Here is a 17,485-nt window from a genome sequence, read left to right on the forward strand (position 1 = left end):
ACCCTGGCAGTCTCGCTGCCAGACATTAGTCCTGGTTACGAGAGCCTTACCCAGATTCTTTTGCTCTCTATCTTTCACAGTGGAAAAATATCCCACAATTATCAGTCTGGGGATGCTGTTGGTACTCTTGTTCAGAGGGAGATTGCCTAGTATTTCGGTGCTGGACTGACCCAGGGCAGGACAAAGACTGATATGTGGGGATATTTCTCCTCTGTGAAAGATGGTGAGCTAAAGAATCTGGCTAAGGATCTCGTAACCAGGACTAATGTCTGGCAGAGGGACTTCCCAGGACCGCCATTGTTTTTTGCATAGTACGTATACACCAGCCAACAACTGTTCACTTTGCTCATTCTTGTTCTTAAGAGTACTTCAAAGCAAATAATAGAGACGCGTGTGCTCAATCTGCTTATAAATAGAGTGGCTGATCAGTACATTCTTGTTCTACCAGGGGCTTATTTCCAGTGTCAACTAACCCTCAAAACACTGCTTACAAATAACAGTCAGACTTCAAACAGTTTACGGTTCAATGTTACTGCTTGATAGAGCTACCTTGAAAAGCAGTCAGGACGATGGGTTTTTGGGTGGAGAGGGAAGGTGGTGGGTGGGAATGGGCATGGAGATTATTATGTCTACCGGCAGTCCAATTGTGTGGAAAAACCGCAAGCAGTACCCAAAGGATGTGTCTCCCTTCACATCCCATCTCCCTGCTACCTGTGGATGCAATCGTTTCAGCTTATAGGTAGTGCTTAAGCACCAACTTGTAGCTAAAACTAAAGAATGTGGTTACAGAAATTCGACTACTTCCTTGAAAGGCGTCTCAGCTTAGACATGTCTATCTCCATTCAAGTAGATCTGCTCTGCTGTATCGGCTGACCTCCGCCAGGGCCGATTTCTCTTACCTCTTGAAACATAATAGAAACTCCAGTTTCATTGCAGGTTTCTTCATGCCAGCACACACAGTGACCAATGGGATAGCTGCAAGGAGTCGATCTCATTTGCATGTTTCATTTCTAGGAATCGGAAATGACTTTGTTCTAGTAGTGTGACTCATCCACCACGAGGGATGGGTGATGCGTTTATTCATCCCCTGTCTTGATGGAGGCATGCTCCCTGTTATCTTATGACCTTTCATATCACTGATGTCCATGATGTAACATAAAGCAAATAATGCTCTTAAATGACACTGATATTCATGTATGTTTTCTTTCTTCTAGGTTTGTGTTTGATACAGTGGACTGGCTGTACCACGGTCATCCCGTTATGCGAGTCCAGTGAGAATTGCACAACTGCTCTGGGTAAGGCCCGCTCTGCACATGCACTGCGCTCTGCTTGCTTTGATTTGAAGTACTCAGCGATGTCACGTGGCTCAGGGGAAATGCTCCACTCAGGAGCGAAATTTGCAGGTGGGTGGCACACAGAACATATCCTGGAGTAATGAGCCAATCTTGCTGAGGTTTAAATATGTCTCTTCCGGCCTGAATGCAGTGAACATTTAGCCTGGAGCGTCGCCTCCACCAACAAGAATTGCCCTTAATACATTAGGGTGAAGTGTGTTAATATTTGAGGAAGTAGTATATGCATATTTTTGCAGCATGTATCCTAACAGTAACACAGGCCCGTAGATGTCTGAAGAAGAGACCAGCAGTAGGTAGGTTTGAAACTATTGCGCACCAGAGAACACCAGTTCAATACTGATCTCGGGATCCAGCCAGAGTCAGCGCTGGGGGAGAACAAAAAGAATGCGCCCGTAAGAAAAAGGGTAACTTCCTCTGGTGACCCCGTTTCCTCAGCCAAAACCCGGTCCTCAGCCACGACTCGGTTAATTTATGCAATGTTTGTCAGATACATGGACCCAAATAATTTATTTATTCATGCAATGTTTGTCGGATACCTGTTTCCGACAAACATTGCATAAATGAATAAATATACAGCTATTCGACAAACATTGCATGAATGAATAAATACCCCTATTAATATTGAAACTATCACACCCGAGGCAGTCACCCAACTACTTTCAGAGAGGAGCGCCAGGAGCTCTGCCTGGTGTGGTTCAAGTAAAAGAAAACGTTGCTTATGGCCAACAGAAATCACTCTGTTTGAATAGTACCCAAGGGAGAGTTCTTTTTATAAAATGCGATGCAAATTGTGCAAATTTAAAGAATATTTACTCAGCAACACTGATCAAAATTATTATCCACATAGTGGAGTAACTCATCACCAGTGCCATGGACGTGGAATAAAGTGGAATTGATGAAGCAGCATGAAAGAAATAGCGCTGTTTTAAACTATTATTTTGGACGCTTCCTATGGTCAACTGCCAGTTCCACCCCCTTAAACCCTGTCCCCTAGAGCACCACCCCCCAAACCCCACCCCCACCCCAGCCCTTGTGGGATCCCCCACCAATTATTTTCCATTTCCACCACTGAGAGAGTCCCAGTGAAGGAACATGATAGAGAGAGTTTAAGGGAAGAGGGTACACAGAGGACTGGCACAGGAGCCTTCTACTTCTCCTCACTGGTCGAAGTGAGCGGGAGCGGTTGGGAACGGTGCTCCTCTACTTTTTAAAATTAAATGTTACTGTTCCTATACTTTTATTTTAAAAAGAAACTGTTCCGAAATGGTTTCGTTTTAAAATAAAACTATAGGAAGAAGTTGAAACTTGCACTTTCAGTGTACTGCACTGAACGTTCCCTTAAACAGCAGGTGCAAGTGTTTGCGGGTTTATATTGTGTGTGGGAGGGGGCACGGTGATGGGGTTTGTTAGGGGCGAGGGGCAGGCCAGCAGGGAAAATAGTTCCACTACTTCTTTTCGTAAACTTCGACCACTGCTTCTCCTGCACGCTACATTTGCCGCTCCTGACAATAAAAATCACAATATTGAATTGTGATGGTTCAGGCGCAATAAAACAACAAATGTACCAGGGTGAATATTGTCTCCATGTACCAGTAAGATACGCTTTTCATGCAAATACGTGGCAAACTGCAATAGGGTTGCAAAATGGCAGTCAAGCCTTTACAGAATGGCACCTAGGATCAGGGCTAGCTGTACATGTGTCAGGGCTCGTGGAGGCCAATTTCAATATAATGTTTGGAGGCCCCCTTGACTACAGCTGGGAAAAGTGTATGGTGCTCATAGGGTGCATAAAGGAATGCAGTGAGGGGAGGTTAATAGCTGCAGCTACACGAGCCAGGTGATAAGAACGCTGTGGATACAGCAAGATCCCTGAGGGAGGCGAGAGCCTGAGCGTGTCAGCAAAGGCAGCTGTAACGTGTGCTGCAAAGCACACATTTACTGTCCTGAATTAGAGAAGTATGTTGCACTGTCATATGACTGCCAATATGGGGACTGCTGTTCCCAGGCCTCTGGAGGGCAGGGGGCCCCTCTGAGGCTTGCTCCCATTGCAATTGAAACAGTTGAAAGACCCTGACGTACTTCTTGACTAGGATCACCTCAGTGAATGACAAGGCCCCTCTCTTGTTAGTGGACAACGAGTGCGGACAAACAACACAGAAAGCTGGTGACCCTTGAATTAGGAGCTATCCGCCAAGAGAAAAAAGGGGGTCCAATCTAATCCAATCAATTTTCTGGTTATTCAGTAGGAAACGAATTCTGTACCCCAACCCAAACCCCAGACTCCCACATTAAAGCTGCACAGTAAAGTGTTTCAACCAACAAACTGGCATCAAAGTTATACATGATGTCGAAAGTAGCCAAAGCGGTCCTGGCAGTCCCATGTTGAGCATCCCAGCAGGATGCGCTCTCCCAGGTACATGTCCAATTGCTCAGTTACCCAGTCATGCAAGGCAGAGGTCTCCAAGCCCGATCGCCGAGAGCGCCAACCACACCAACATGTCAAGCTAATAGTGGCTTTGTGAATAACGCCAATTTGGATTGACTCCTTTCCTATGTGTTTTGTGTGGATGGCCTAAAATCAAGGAGTGGATTAAGCTCTTGAGGCTGGAATGCATGGAATACATAGATCAATATTTGGAAAGTTCTCGGGTCCAGCATCCGCTAGATATTTATGTATTTAATCCACTATAATACTGTGCCCGTTTTGAAAACAGCAAACTGTCTCCTTTGGACAGTTCAGTGTATTTAACTTTTGTGGGCTACTCAACTGAAGGGGCCTTCCTTACCTGAGGATCGAGAACTGTGATAGGACGCGTCTGTCCTTGAATCCAGCAGAAGATGGGTTCAGTTGTCTTGCTGTGATCTTTGCGAGTAAATGATCTTGAGAGGTCAGAAGGCCAAGTGAACAACTTGGCTCTGGGTGAACAAAGAGTGCCGTTTCTCCATGCTCTTCGCAGTGTTATTTCTGTCCCTCTTGAATACTGTTCTGTCATTGCAATTCATTGTGCATGTTAGTAGCAAGGCATGGCGGGCTTGTAAATACTGGCAGACTATTGTATTGCGTGCCCCTGAACAGGAGTGCTCCTTCCAGCCATGCCATACTCATGTGGGTAGATGACAGTGTTTTAGGCAACAGGGTGAGGCTTTTGAGCCAACCCCACTGGTCAGCCCCCACAGTTCATCACGAGCAGTCACCTTCGCCCTGACAGGCACACACCTCTTTGCGGATTCAACGTCCATACTGTGGGTAAAGGTGAACAAACGGGCAGATCTCTTCAGCCCATTGCCTGGCATTCCTGATCCGGCTGCTATCGCACGCCGCCACCAGTCCATCCCTGGGCACACTATGCTGTTGGAATGTAGTATTCTCACGCATTGAATAGGTATTTCAATTGAAATACATATGTATAAAGAGCTGTCTATGCCCGGGTGGCACCATGGTGCCGAAAAGCATACGTGTGTATTACAAATCCTTTTTAACCTTGAAAAAAATAAAACGTTACTTTGAGAATTGGATCGTTTTGAGGGGGTTCCCAACTTGAGGTGGCGGGCCTCTTTCCCCAGAGGGAGTGAAATGGAACTCATTAGGATGTAACCTAAGGAGTGAAGCAGCATGTGCTCCAACATACGTAGGAGCCCTCTGCGGTTACAGAAGTTTATTGGCTGGCCAGAGATGTTTCAGAAATCGGAAAGGGAAATGGAGGTCTTCTGGAGTAGAAGAAATGGTGGCCTGTCCGAAGTACCTTGAAGCTAACATGCTCGATGAATGGTATTCAATGAAACTGCCCAAGTATATAGGATGCAGGTGCAAATCTAGGAAGTTGTATTGGCGGAAGTCTTTGCATCAGGTCATTAATTACTCTTAGATGAACGGTGATGTAAAAGGCGAGCCTTGAAGATACGGATGCATTTGCTAACCGTGCTTGCAGGTTTAAAGAGCAGGAGGAGACGCTTTTGAGTTGCTTTAATTTAATGTAGCAATTGCGTTGACCTGCAGGATCCCTGTGACCTGTTTTTATTATTTATTTATGTGATGTAATTCTGGTTGCTCATACTCAACCTTGCACAAAGTTAAACAAATCAGTGAATACACATATCAACTGCATATATGCAAAGAAATTTCCCTATACAATAGTTTAAAAAGAGAAAAGAGGAGAAAATATTGCAAAAGGAAAATAAAAAACATGACATCTTTCCAATGACTTCATAGCATATTTATCATTAAGTTTATCACGGGCAGTACTAACAGCATATGACAATGATGGCAAATAAATATGACCACCTTAACCTTATCAGATCAGCCTCGTGCAGGATTTTAATGACAGCAATGGTGGCCATGGTTTCCTCACCACTCGAAATGTGTGCACAAAAATATTCTGCATCAGGCAATGCGAAATGATGTATGTATCGCCCCACCATGAAGTTCTAATTATTCCCAAGGCGGGGCACTTCAAAACAATTTGCTGTCTGCTTTGTAGCACATATTGCTCCTGGCATAGAGCACGGCCAGAACCAATCTCCCTATTCCGGGATCTTATCTGACAGGTCTCACCAGTAGAGACTAGGTACAGTCTATTTCTTAAAAACTGGCTATCCCAGTAAGAATTCAGGACTTTTTTCAAGTTTTTTGGGGATACTTCCCTGAGTCTTATCAAGTGGTGATAAGCTTACTATACATTGTTACACCTAGATTGTGTAATCGTTTTTATGGTTGTGGGCAAAGTCCCTTTTCACTTTGCCAAAAGCTGAAATCCCAGGTGGCAATGCCTGGACTTGTTTAGCCTGTTTGTCCACCACTGACTGCTGATGGACACAGATAAAAAAAAAGTGGAGTTATCAATGCTAATGTTTACAATTAGATGTAACAAAAACAGAGTGTTGTCATCATAAGTGAAACATCAAGTTGTTTCATTCGTTTGGAGTAGAATTGAATTCTATTTCAAAAGAATGGAACAATTTGGTTAGTGGCTGGAGATAAAATTTGACATGTACGAGGGCACATTGGGGCTCTTTGTGGAACTCCACCTGCACTCAGAGACGGGGTGATATTAACAGTACAATTGCTATGGGTTGAGTTGTGTCTGAGAGAAAACGTTAACCCACGATTGAGCATTATGCGGGGTTCCCGAACCACTTAGGCGGTTGAGAATGGCATCCTCAACAGTGTTTAAAGCAAAAGAGTCCAAGTTTACCAGGATTCTGACATGACCTCCATCCACCAACATCCTGGTTTCCTCACATAGAGACCACTTCTGACTGCATACTAAATTCATTGCTGAGACGCTAATTTCAACACGATTCAAAAGCTTGCGAAGAGCTACCAAGTCTTAAGCCTCCAAAATTAGGCGTACATTTGCAGGATAAAAATTGCCAGCCTCTTTTTTCTTTAAGAGTGGTAGTACCACAACATGTTTCAGGCCAGTTGAGCAAACACCCAGAACTCCGATGTATTCATAAAAAGCTACAACACAACTGGCTGACATTTCACTATTCTTGCTGGGCAAACTTCCTTAGGAAAGCCGGAGAGTTTTGGCTCTGGCAGAGAGGAGGTCAAAATAATTACGTGTCAGGGTAGGTTTATTGACCCTTCCCCGTCCTGAGTCCTGCCTCTGCACTGGCCACGTAAGACCCAGTTTTGGCCTCCAGTGTGCTGTTCTCCCCCTAATCCTTTTTGGGGCGGCAACCCTGGAACCCTTTATCGGGGCCAGTGACCCGAATGAGGGCCTCTCTCCATGCTACTGGAAGGAGGCCTTACCCCATGGTGATCCCTGGTTCCTCAGGTTTTCTGTGGTAGCTGTTGTGCTCCACACATATTTCATGGAGAGATGTTGTGCTATCCATCTTTGAAAGCTACAAGCAGAGCCTCCCACATAGAGAATCACACATATAATACGTGTGTTCATAGGTTCACTGATGGTTTTATAAGTGATATTGCATGGCTATATGTAATGCCACGCGTTTACTGACAAGACCGACACAGAGTTACTTGACTGACTACAGGAGCCTATCACAGGTCTTGCTGCCACCTTAGGGAGAGAAGTATCCTATCACAGGTCTTGTCTGCCACCTGAGGGAGAGAAGTATCCTATCACAGGTCTTGCTGCCACCAGAGGGAGAGAAGTAGCGTATCACAGGTCTTGCTGCCACCTGAGGGAGAGAATTATCCTATCACAGGTCTTGCTGCCACCAGAGGGAGGGAAGTAGCCTATCACAGGTCTTGCTGCCACCAGAGGGAGAGAAGTAGCGTATCACAGGTCTTGCTGCCACCTGAGGGAGAGAATTATCCTATCACAGGTCTTGCTGCCACCAGAGGGAGAGAAGTAGCGTATCACAGGTCTTGCTGCCACCTGAGGGAGAGAATTATCCTATCACAGGTCTTGCTGCCACCAGAGGGAGAGAAGTAGCCTATCACAGGTCTTGCTGCCACCAGAGGGAGAGAAGTAGCGTATCACAGGTCTTGCTGCCACCTGAGGGAGAGAATTATCCTATCACAGGTCTTGCTGCCACCAGAGGGAGAGAAGTAGCCTATCACAGTTCTTGTTGCCACCTGAGGGAGAGAAGTAGGCCACTGCATTAATATTACAATATGAAACCCATGCAACTGAGCTGCATTAGATAGTTATTAGCACAAATTATTCATTGATTGGGGCTTTTTCAACAGGCCCTGTTGAGGGCTCCCAGACTCTGGCACCACTTTTGTATTTTTCTTTTCAACAAAACCATGTCTGTAAACCTGACTGTAACCAATGTAAGCAACCTCTGTAACCAATGTAAGCAACCCCTGTAACCTATTAGCCCCGGGTCTTTTGGCTGTAGCCCCGGATAGAAACTCAGGGGATACAACCAAAAGACTAGCTAGCCCCGAGTCCCGACAGTCCCAACAATAGCCTGGCCCCCAATCCTTTCCAGAGCTAGCAACACCCCTGTTGGAATGTCTGTGAACTATCATCTGTGTAAGCAAACACTGTAACCAACCCTCTTAAGTAAAAGCTATTAGGTGGCTGCGGGCTATGTGCACTATACAAATGACAAATAAATAAAAATAAATCAATAAATGGACGAGCCCTGTGGCTCAGTGACTGCCCTGCATCCTGCATCCGCACAGCAGTGAGCGGAGTGAGCATGTTCAGAGCAGGAAACATTGGACGATGCAGACGAGTATTTTAAGAGCAGGGGATCTACTTTCCAGAATCCTTACTGGGTTCCACCCTCAGGGCAGACTGTTCATGAACTGGGAAGGATTCACAGGAAACACTGACCTGCGGAACTCCTGTCCTCAATGTGCCAATACACCATAGGACTCTGGGTCTATGAACCCCAATGGCCACACATCACTCTGGGAGTTGATGCCATTTCCCTAAATCAGGAACAAAGAAGGGTGGGCTCTCAGCCACAGAGCATCAAGATTACTAGTCCTAGTGCCCGTCTCTGGTTCAGCCACTTATCTCAGAATCAACGTCACACCAGCCTTGCTACTGGAAGACCACCAAGGATCTCTCTGCTGCATTGGCCCCCCTATGCCACGGGGTCCCAGCATTCCCCCTCTTGGCTATTGGTGCGTGGCATGGAGTCTCACATGGGGCACCTCTGCCTGGTAGACCAGACCGGCTTCATCACATCCTTTCTGCCCATGCATGCACTGGCCGAGCTGGCACCTTGATTGCTGAGCTGCTATAGAGCTTTGCATTCTTAAGTGGCTGACATTCATTTGGATAAACAACAAACACACTTAAAATCCGATACGGGCCTTTTTTGACATGCAGCCCCAGTTCATTTAGTTTAAACAGTGATGCTCAACCAAGTGCATACATATGAAGGTACATCCCTGATCTCAGCGTGAGTGCATTGTCCTGTAATGTGCTGTACACACACTTCAAGAGTGCTGAAGTGGCCGAACAAGCTGCTTACCTGCTAGCTTAGGATAGTTATGTTATTTATTTTGGGGGGGCATTTGTAAAGTGCCTATACATACACCAAGAATTGTGTAACTGTGAGTTTGTACATAGAGGGCCACCATACATCTTGAAAGCAGATTAGAATGATAGCCAGGGGTGGACTGACCTATGGAGGACTCTGGAGATTTCCCGGGAGGCCTCTGCACCCTGGGCCTCTTTTGTCTGGGATGTCTAAATTGTCCTATAGGAAAAGGGTTGGACATGCTGACAATGTGCAGCATGGGGCCACTCTGAACATTATTTCCAGGGCCTCCTTTGGTTCCCAGTCCAGCCCTAGGAGGCTTGGCATATTTATAAATGCGCAGTCCATGTAGCAGCCATGTTTAGATTTTGGGGCAGAATTGAAAGACTTGATGTGCCATGTAAATCTAAGTTCCTATCTTGTTCAGTAGTAGTGGGGGCAACATCACATAATCATGAAAACACAAGTTATGGCAGTTTTGCTAAAGAAGTGGACGGTGGGCCCACTTGTGGCTGTGGGTATTCTGAGGCAGCCATCACCCTTTTGGACGGTGGCCAAGAAGATGTTGCTATGCTGGTGACTGTCTCCGGTTTCTCTGGTTTCTAGCACCAGAGGAACCAGAGTCTTCCCACTGGTCTCTCTGGGGTCTTACGTGTATGGCTGCACATTCTGGTATTGCGAGTCTCGCTGTCAGTGTCCATTGCTACTAGTCTGATGGTGGAACAGCTGCTGACTGACAAAGACTGACAAACCTCCATTAAACACGAGGAAAGCATTGAGCATAAGTCCTTTTTGGAAAAATTCAGTCTTAAAGGAGCAAAATGGGAAACCATGAAAATTGTTTTCCCTTTCGTGTTGCCTATTATATACTCTACAGCAAGGTTCTGCAACCGGTGGCTCTCCAGATATTTTAGACTACGAATCCCATAATCCCTCGCCATTGACAATCCCCATCAGGGCTGAGGGTAGCTGCAAAACCCTTCAGAGCCAAAGGTTGAAGACTCCTGCTATAGAGGTACCTGTTCCCATCCCTTTCCCCTGGATCATCAGAAGCAGGCTGTTAGATTTTAATGTTTCTGCAGCTGCACACTGTATGCTATCAGTCCCATTGTATATAATATTCTGTCCTGGGATGAACATATGAGACATGTAGAAGGGGGGACGGGAACGGTGAGAGAGCTGCCCCTTAGTTTCCACCTCCTTTCCATAAGAGTCTTCTGGTGTCTGCGAGTGTAAAGATTTTAAGCTTGCAGGATAAAAGGGAAAATAGGACGGTTAGTGCCCCAGTTGCCAACATGAGCCATTCCAATCTGTAGGTGTGTATCCAGTCCTGGTATTATTCGTTGCATTCTGGGACTCGTTGTTCTGCTTTCCCCAATATACAACTCTGACTACAAGTCCCAGAGTGCAACTGGAAAACCAGGACTGGATAAGTGCCTAGAGATTAGAATGGATCCTGTTGGCAACTGTGGTGGGTTGCCTGTGTTAATCAAAAAATAGTGATGTTTGCCATAAGATGCAGAAGGGGCGACTGTTCATACACTACTACTTTGGTTTACATATTTAAGGAGGGTGTCTCGCATTGACGCACACGGGAAAATCTCAGTGAGATTCCCTTAAGAGTATTGGTTCCACTTTTGGGAGACGTAAAGTGCACTTGGCATGAGGGCCCTCGCCCAGAATTGGATCTTAAACGTTTAATGGAAGCCGCACTGTTTGGATGCAACTGTAGACCTTTCCCGCCTCCCCTTGAAAGCCGAGGCAACATTTCTGACGTCACTTTACTAACCCGGCAACACTCGCAGTACACTTTTATAAAGAGGTTTTAAAAGGACACACAGCGCCATCTGGGGAAAGATGGCGACGCAGCCGCGAGGGGAACGGTGTGCAAAGGATTAGTGACGTCAGGATACCCAGCATGTCCCTACGGCAAAACATATCTCTATCCATTCCCACAGGTCAGAAGCCCCGAGTAAGAAACACAACAGGAAAGACCTGACCTTGCAATGTGTAGGGGTTGTCTATAGCAGAAAGCCACCATCCTTAGGGGCTAACAATGGGAATGTCATAAGTGTAGTTTTACACTACCACCCTAACATTATGGGCTTCGCAGTTACTTCATGAAGTTCTGTGAAAAGCGGTGCATTTGAAATAAGGATAAAAATCATAAAGCGTGAGTGGGCACCACGATAGTCCTGTAGTCAATATGCCCCCTTTTCACTGGCAGCCGAGTCTAAATCGCAAGCTGTGCTCTGACTGCTCACCCAGAAAGATGGAAGGACGCCTCATGTAAACACATGTGATGTCTAATGTAATAAAGTTGTATTCTTTTCCAGAAGTAATTGAAAATGTCCAAAGATTGTGTGTCCCACTGTAAGGCTTCAAAACAGTACTTCTTGATGAAAAGAATGTTTTATTCTTGCGTCACAGGCAGTGACTGAAACATGGTTGTCCAGTGTATTTGGGACTGCTAGGCCATCTCCAGGGACCGCATTCTGCCTGCCTGTATACATTTAGCAACTCTCCCTTGTTGCTGAAATGTTTTCTCTTCCTACCCTTTTGGAGCTCTCCGCTCATCCACCTCCAACTCGCTGAGGGTCACACGCTTCTCCAAGCAGAGAGTTGGGGGCAGATCTATCTCCTCGGCTGGGGCCTCCCTCCGGAACAGCCTCCCGGTTCCGCAAGCAACTCAAGACATTCCTTTTCGCTTCCAATTTCTCTCTTCCTTTCCCCTTCTGATGCACCTGACTGCTCCGCGCACTTGTCACCCGGTCACCCTCTGAACTCGGGCCCAGGATCCTGCATGTCCAGTTGCCCTCACACTGCCTCCGGGCTCCCCAGCACTTAAGGGTCTGTATCTCCAACCCTACAGTCCCTTCTATCTGCACTTATGAGCCACCCGCTGGCTGCACTTGTGAGTTAACTGCACTTCTACCTTCCCCTCTCCCATGGAACTTCTCCCCTTCTTTCTTCCCTGCACTTGCACGATCTGAATGACACAAGGCCTAGTAAGATCGTTATTTTGTCCTCCCTTTGTTTCCCCCACCTTGTCTTGTTGCGCATAGAAACACTTGTGTACAGGTGCGTTATGAATGCCATATCATATCATATCATACACACTCAAGGACTAGAGAATTTCCTTATGGTGCTGAATAATGCTCTAGGAAACAGAGCTGATCTCTGCTACGGGGTAGTCAGAAAAATGACCGCCAGGGCATTCACCAGGATCATGGTGGATATTCACTGGTTTTGAGGTGGAACAATATGACAGCTTTGCATTGTGAGGGGAGAATGGGTTTATTTTTGTTGGTTTTAATGTTTTTTTTTTGTTTGGGCTCACAGGTGGCATATTCATCTAGTGAGTCAAATAATTTGCAATAGAGTAAGCACAGGGTCGCATTGGCCCCTTGGCCTTTCGGCCCGTGGCCGGGCCGGAATCGGCCCTGGGGAGTGGGGGCCGGTTTCTGGCCATGCCTGGGCAGGTTTGGAAAAAAAGAATTTAAAATGATTTATTTTTTTCTTTCAAAAAGCTTTCTTAGGTCGATAAATGAGTACCAACACAGGTTGGGTGATATTGTATGCATATATGATATTTGTTCTGTAAAAAAGAGCTTAAGCGTAAGTGCTATGCAATAACATATCATTTGGCCTTGGACGTCTGCTTGTATTCACAGTAATTTAGTGTACTTAGGAACAATGCGATTTGATGACACTTCCTGTTTTGTCAAGGGGTGAAAGGTCGTGTTTCATTGCTTCCCGGTATGTCACTTTGGTGTGGGGTCCACTGACATCACTACTAGTGATGTCATCAGATGTCAAGGGTCGTGAGGCAAGGGGTGGGCCACTTTTTTGAGGCGAGGGGTGGGGCACTTTTTTTGGGTGACCGGGCCTATTTCCTGTCCCAGTCCGACCCTGAGTAAGCAAGGAAGAGTGTCGGCATTGCATAGGCAGAAATAGTCTCGAGCTATCTATCCGTAGGTTACAAAATGTTCCCTCATAGCTGTTGCTTTATTGCCACCATGAGTTTCAGCTTGTTGACTGCACTTTGCATAACTAGAGGAAGGAGGGAATATGTTTAGATGTATATGGGAGATGGATCACGCGGAAAGAGGAGGGCGGGTCGGGAAGATTCTGCGAAACTGCCCCCTTTCGCTGTCACGTTGATCCATCTCTCTACCTTCCACCTTGGGAGAGTCATGCCTAGTCAAAGGATTACCCGTTAGGAACGCCAAAACTGTTTTCTGTGCCAATGCTTGCTGCTCCTTCTGTGATACACATGTTTGCAATTTCTCGATTAAAAAGATAACTGTTGAATTTGACCTTGCAGTGCACGAAGAAGGGACTCATCACGTATCCAGAATAAGAACATTGGATTGCGATGCGGATAAAAAAGATTACTGCCTTTTCGGGCGATGTCAGTATATAGTGGAGCTGGAAACATTCCGCTGCAGGTAAGGGCATTTGCCCCAAACTTGATAACCTGATGTTTGTAGTATCAAAAAAGCTTGTTTGGGTACAACCTAGTGCTGCGGCCGTTTGGTTAAATGAATGGTGCAATTCAATTGAGAGGAATTGTCCTGAACCTTCCTTTTTATCCACTACTTCAGCAACGTTGGTCAACGTTGGTCAACGTGGAGCATATATCAGGTGCTGTGGTGTTCCTAGTCTACTTGTGACTCGTAGAAGACGATTTGTAAGGAGTCCATCCTGGCCTTACATTTAATGATATGATATGAATGGTTATTTATAACACGTTTAATACCCAGAGGTTTCTATGTGCAGATCCGGGGATCGGACCTGTGTTGCTCTGTGTCGTCGCGCTTCCAAGGCGTGCACGTTGCCCCTGAGATATCCTCCTGAGATGCCTTATGATCTGAAGGAGGGAAAACCAATATAAAACCTGCCGTGCCCACCATCACTGGTTATGCCAAGAAGTGGATGTATTTCTTCTGCAGTGGCCAAAGCCACTGAGCAGCCAGCGATGATGAGCTGCAAGTGGACTTAGTATGTGGCACAGTCAATCAATGCATTTTTTTTGTTCAACCAACAATAAACAATAATACGAATTTAAAAGCCAAATAAAATAATTTTTCATAAAACCGATAAAACATACAAATATTCAAAAGGGATACATCTGAAGACCCTAGTCGCATCTGGGAGAGAGTCATTCTAACATGCAACTGGTACAGGCCTATCTACCGTTTCCCGCCTTGATCATCCATGCTTGCCAAATGCAATCAACCACTGTAAACACAACCTCCTCATCAACTAAGCTAGAAGCCCACTCTATTGCTGAAAAAGTGGACCTGATCCCAGTCTTTTTCATCATGGGTTACAGCCATTTGTTCCTGGGGGCTGAGAAACAGGGGCATGCAAACATGACCCGTACTGGTGTCTCCTTCAATGCCCCACCTACACAACATAAGTCGCTCACATTAGATCCCTTCCACTTCCCCACCTTGTCTGCCAAGTGCAAAGAGCCCACACGAAATCTAATATAAAAAGCCCTCATATTGGGATTTCTGATATTATCTAGCTACTTTTCCCTACCTGTACAGATACTAACTTGTAGATAACAAGGAATCCGAGGGATTTTGACTGATTTCTCTAACAACAGTTTAATATCCATTCTCTGCCAGTACTTTGCCTTCAGGTAGTTCAGTTCTTGCTTTGCAAAGTTAGCTGGATACTCGCAAAGATCAGTGAAGCCCAGAGTTGCTAACAGTCATGCTGACGGATGGATGTGCACCGGGAAGCTGTTCCTGTGAGTGCTGGAAAGTCATGGTACACTCTGGAGCAACATGGCTTCTGAGCTCCCATGCTGCGACATCTGTCCCTTAATCTCGTCGCTGTGACTTTCTGCTGTACCTTCAGATATCTACTTCCAATGGTAAACCACATAAATGCACAGCGTGCACACTAGCAAAGCAAACGTTATGAGTTAAGCAATAGCCAGAAAAAAAAGTGTGAAATGGTGCCCACTGAAACCTGTGCTCAAGTAGATCCATAGTCACCAGTAATATGAAGTAACCCTTTGTGGCATTTGGCCTGCCCCAGCGAGCAAATAATGTATGAACATGGATTGACAATGCCAACACTTTTGGCTTTTGTGTATGAATGGGAAAGGCACTTGTCAGGCACTTCCGTAGTGGTATTAACTGGCCATTGATGGTAGCAGGTGCAGAATGGTATGTTCACCTGGACATCTATTAGCAGTGCAGGGAAAATGTCTAATACTTATGCACAAGCCAGAACTGTTGGCTTTGCCAATCCATGTTTTTAACAGGACTTCCGTGTAGGAGACGCATAGTGCTTATAAATCGAGTGGCAGACCTGCTTAAGACATTGTTATTACACCAGTATCACATCTATAGCTAGAGTCAGTGGGCCTCATTATGAGTTGGCCGGTTCACTGTAAAAGTGCTGGTAATAATGTGTACTGGCACTTTCACTGGATCGGCCAACTACAAATTCGCTGGTCCAGCTACAAGCTGGAGCTAAATCCGACCCCTACTGGCAAAAAACTGGGAGTATTACCGGCACAGTAATACCGTTGCCGATAATACTGGCATAATCCCCAGGACAGAAAAATAAATGGGCACTAGCTTTCTTTGTTGTTAACAGGGGGCCTGGTTCTGGAAAGCAAAGTCAATATAGAAAGAGGAAGTAGAAACCAGACTGCCCCTCCCTTACACACACAAGGGGGAGAAACCTATTTCTAGCTAAAAATTATTTAAACTAGCTATCGAGGGTCACACTTGTAATCATACAGATAAAACAAAATTTAATTCAGAAAAGCATTATGAATAAAACAATAAACAAAAAGACAACAAATTGCTGTTGTCGACCATAAAGACAGAAATTCATATGTCATGTCATAGATGCTGAATCTAAAGATAGTTCAATGTGTAATGAACCATTCTAAACACATTTTACTGTTGACTCATTGGTGTTTCTGGCTCGGATTCAGATATTGCAACCATAGAAAGTCTTTTTGGTGGAAAATGGCTTTCAGGAACTCCAAGCTTTCTTCAGGACAAATTGAAGGGTGTTAAATATAACAGTTTAGATCTTTCAGTAATTCATGGCGTCTACGGATAGGGGATAAGAGTTCCAACTGTCTTGCATACAGTTCAAGCTGTCTCTCGTGCACAGAGGCTCAAGGGAGATTCTGATCTCGTAGTGTGGTGTAGTGCCACAGAAGGACTCATTCTAGTGTTGTAGTTGAGAAACGCAATTGAATTAAACAGAATAAAAGTTAATTTAATGAGTTCACTGAGCCAAGAAAGCCAAGGTCTTATCAAACTGTAGTTGGCTGCCATTGGATACAATTAACGTGAAAGAACAGAATCTCCTGTTCAGAGAGGTCAAGCAAAAACAAAAGACGTCAGAGGACTACTGAAAATAAAATCAAATACACGAAGAGGCTCAATTATGTGGTGTCCAGTCATTTGATAGAAGAAGTTGGACGAGAAAGATGATCACACCTATGCACGGAAGCCGGCTAGTGCCTATACTCCTTAAAAATTCTCAGAACACAGTACAAACTCAAGGCCAACTTCAAAGTACTCATTGATGCTGGATCATTGAGGTGATGCTGGATGATATTTTAATTGGTGGGAAGCTGGTATTAAGACGAGATTATCCGCACCTGGTTGTTCAGTCTGCGTGCTGCTAATGTAGGTAGAAAAAGTATTGACAGGGGTTAGAAGCCAACCAATTGTAGGGGAACACGTAGTTGGGGGTCCTATAGTGTGTGTAGGCAATGGTATGTCACAGATTTAGTGAGGTTCAAAGTGGCCATTTTTAGAGGAGGGCTTAGTTGCCCCACCTGATGTTAACTATCCAATTGCCTCTTTCTGGTAGCCTATACAGATATGGAACCTATGCTTAGTTATTCACTTAGAACCAATCCCACCTCCCGATAGGTTTTTGTAGTTTGCCACGTACGATGACGTTGGTAGACGCAGGTCAGCACATCAGTGATGACCACTTTTGGGTACAGAAGCCCACATTTTTTATGAAGTAGTTAGAGTCAGAGTAACGAGTGATTGCTGATGTTCATTGTACTCCCTGTTTTAAGATATTTGACATTAAAACAGACAAACTTTGCCTACTATTTGTGTCATCTTGATTATTGATGTATGAATACAATCTGTATCCCCATCTATCTCCAGGGTACCACTACTCATCTTAAAGGGCTGGAAGCCTCC

At 45.2% G+C, this 17,485-nt stretch overlaps 1 protein-coding gene across 3 annotated transcripts in view; it reads left to right on the forward strand.

Annotated features, from left to right (window-relative positions):
- Positions 1-17,485, forward strand: part of EREG (epiregulin) — a 147,090-nt gene that overhangs the window by 112,503 nt on the left and 17,102 nt on the right. For 2 of the 3 annotated variants that reach the window (XR_011282177.1, XM_069630648.1), the window contains 2 exons: positions 1,215-1,295; positions 13,600-13,723. Coding sequence is in view for 2 of the 3 variants with exons in the window: in XM_069630648.1 (XP_069486749.1) it covers positions 1,215-1,295; positions 13,600-13,723 (205 nt within the window). In the remaining variant the exon portion in view is untranslated. Of the gene's footprint in view, positions 1-1,214; positions 1,404-13,599; positions 13,724-17,485 lie in introns of all 3 variants that reach the window. The other variant, XM_069630647.1, reaches the window with a different exon arrangement.

This window comes from Ambystoma mexicanum, chromosome 6q, assembly GCF_040938575.1.
Source record: "Ambystoma mexicanum isolate Mex_15411 chromosome 6q, UKY_AmexF1_1, whole genome shotgun sequence".
NCBI classification, from domain to species: domain Eukaryota; kingdom Metazoa; phylum Chordata; class Amphibia; order Caudata; family Ambystomatidae; genus Ambystoma; species Ambystoma mexicanum.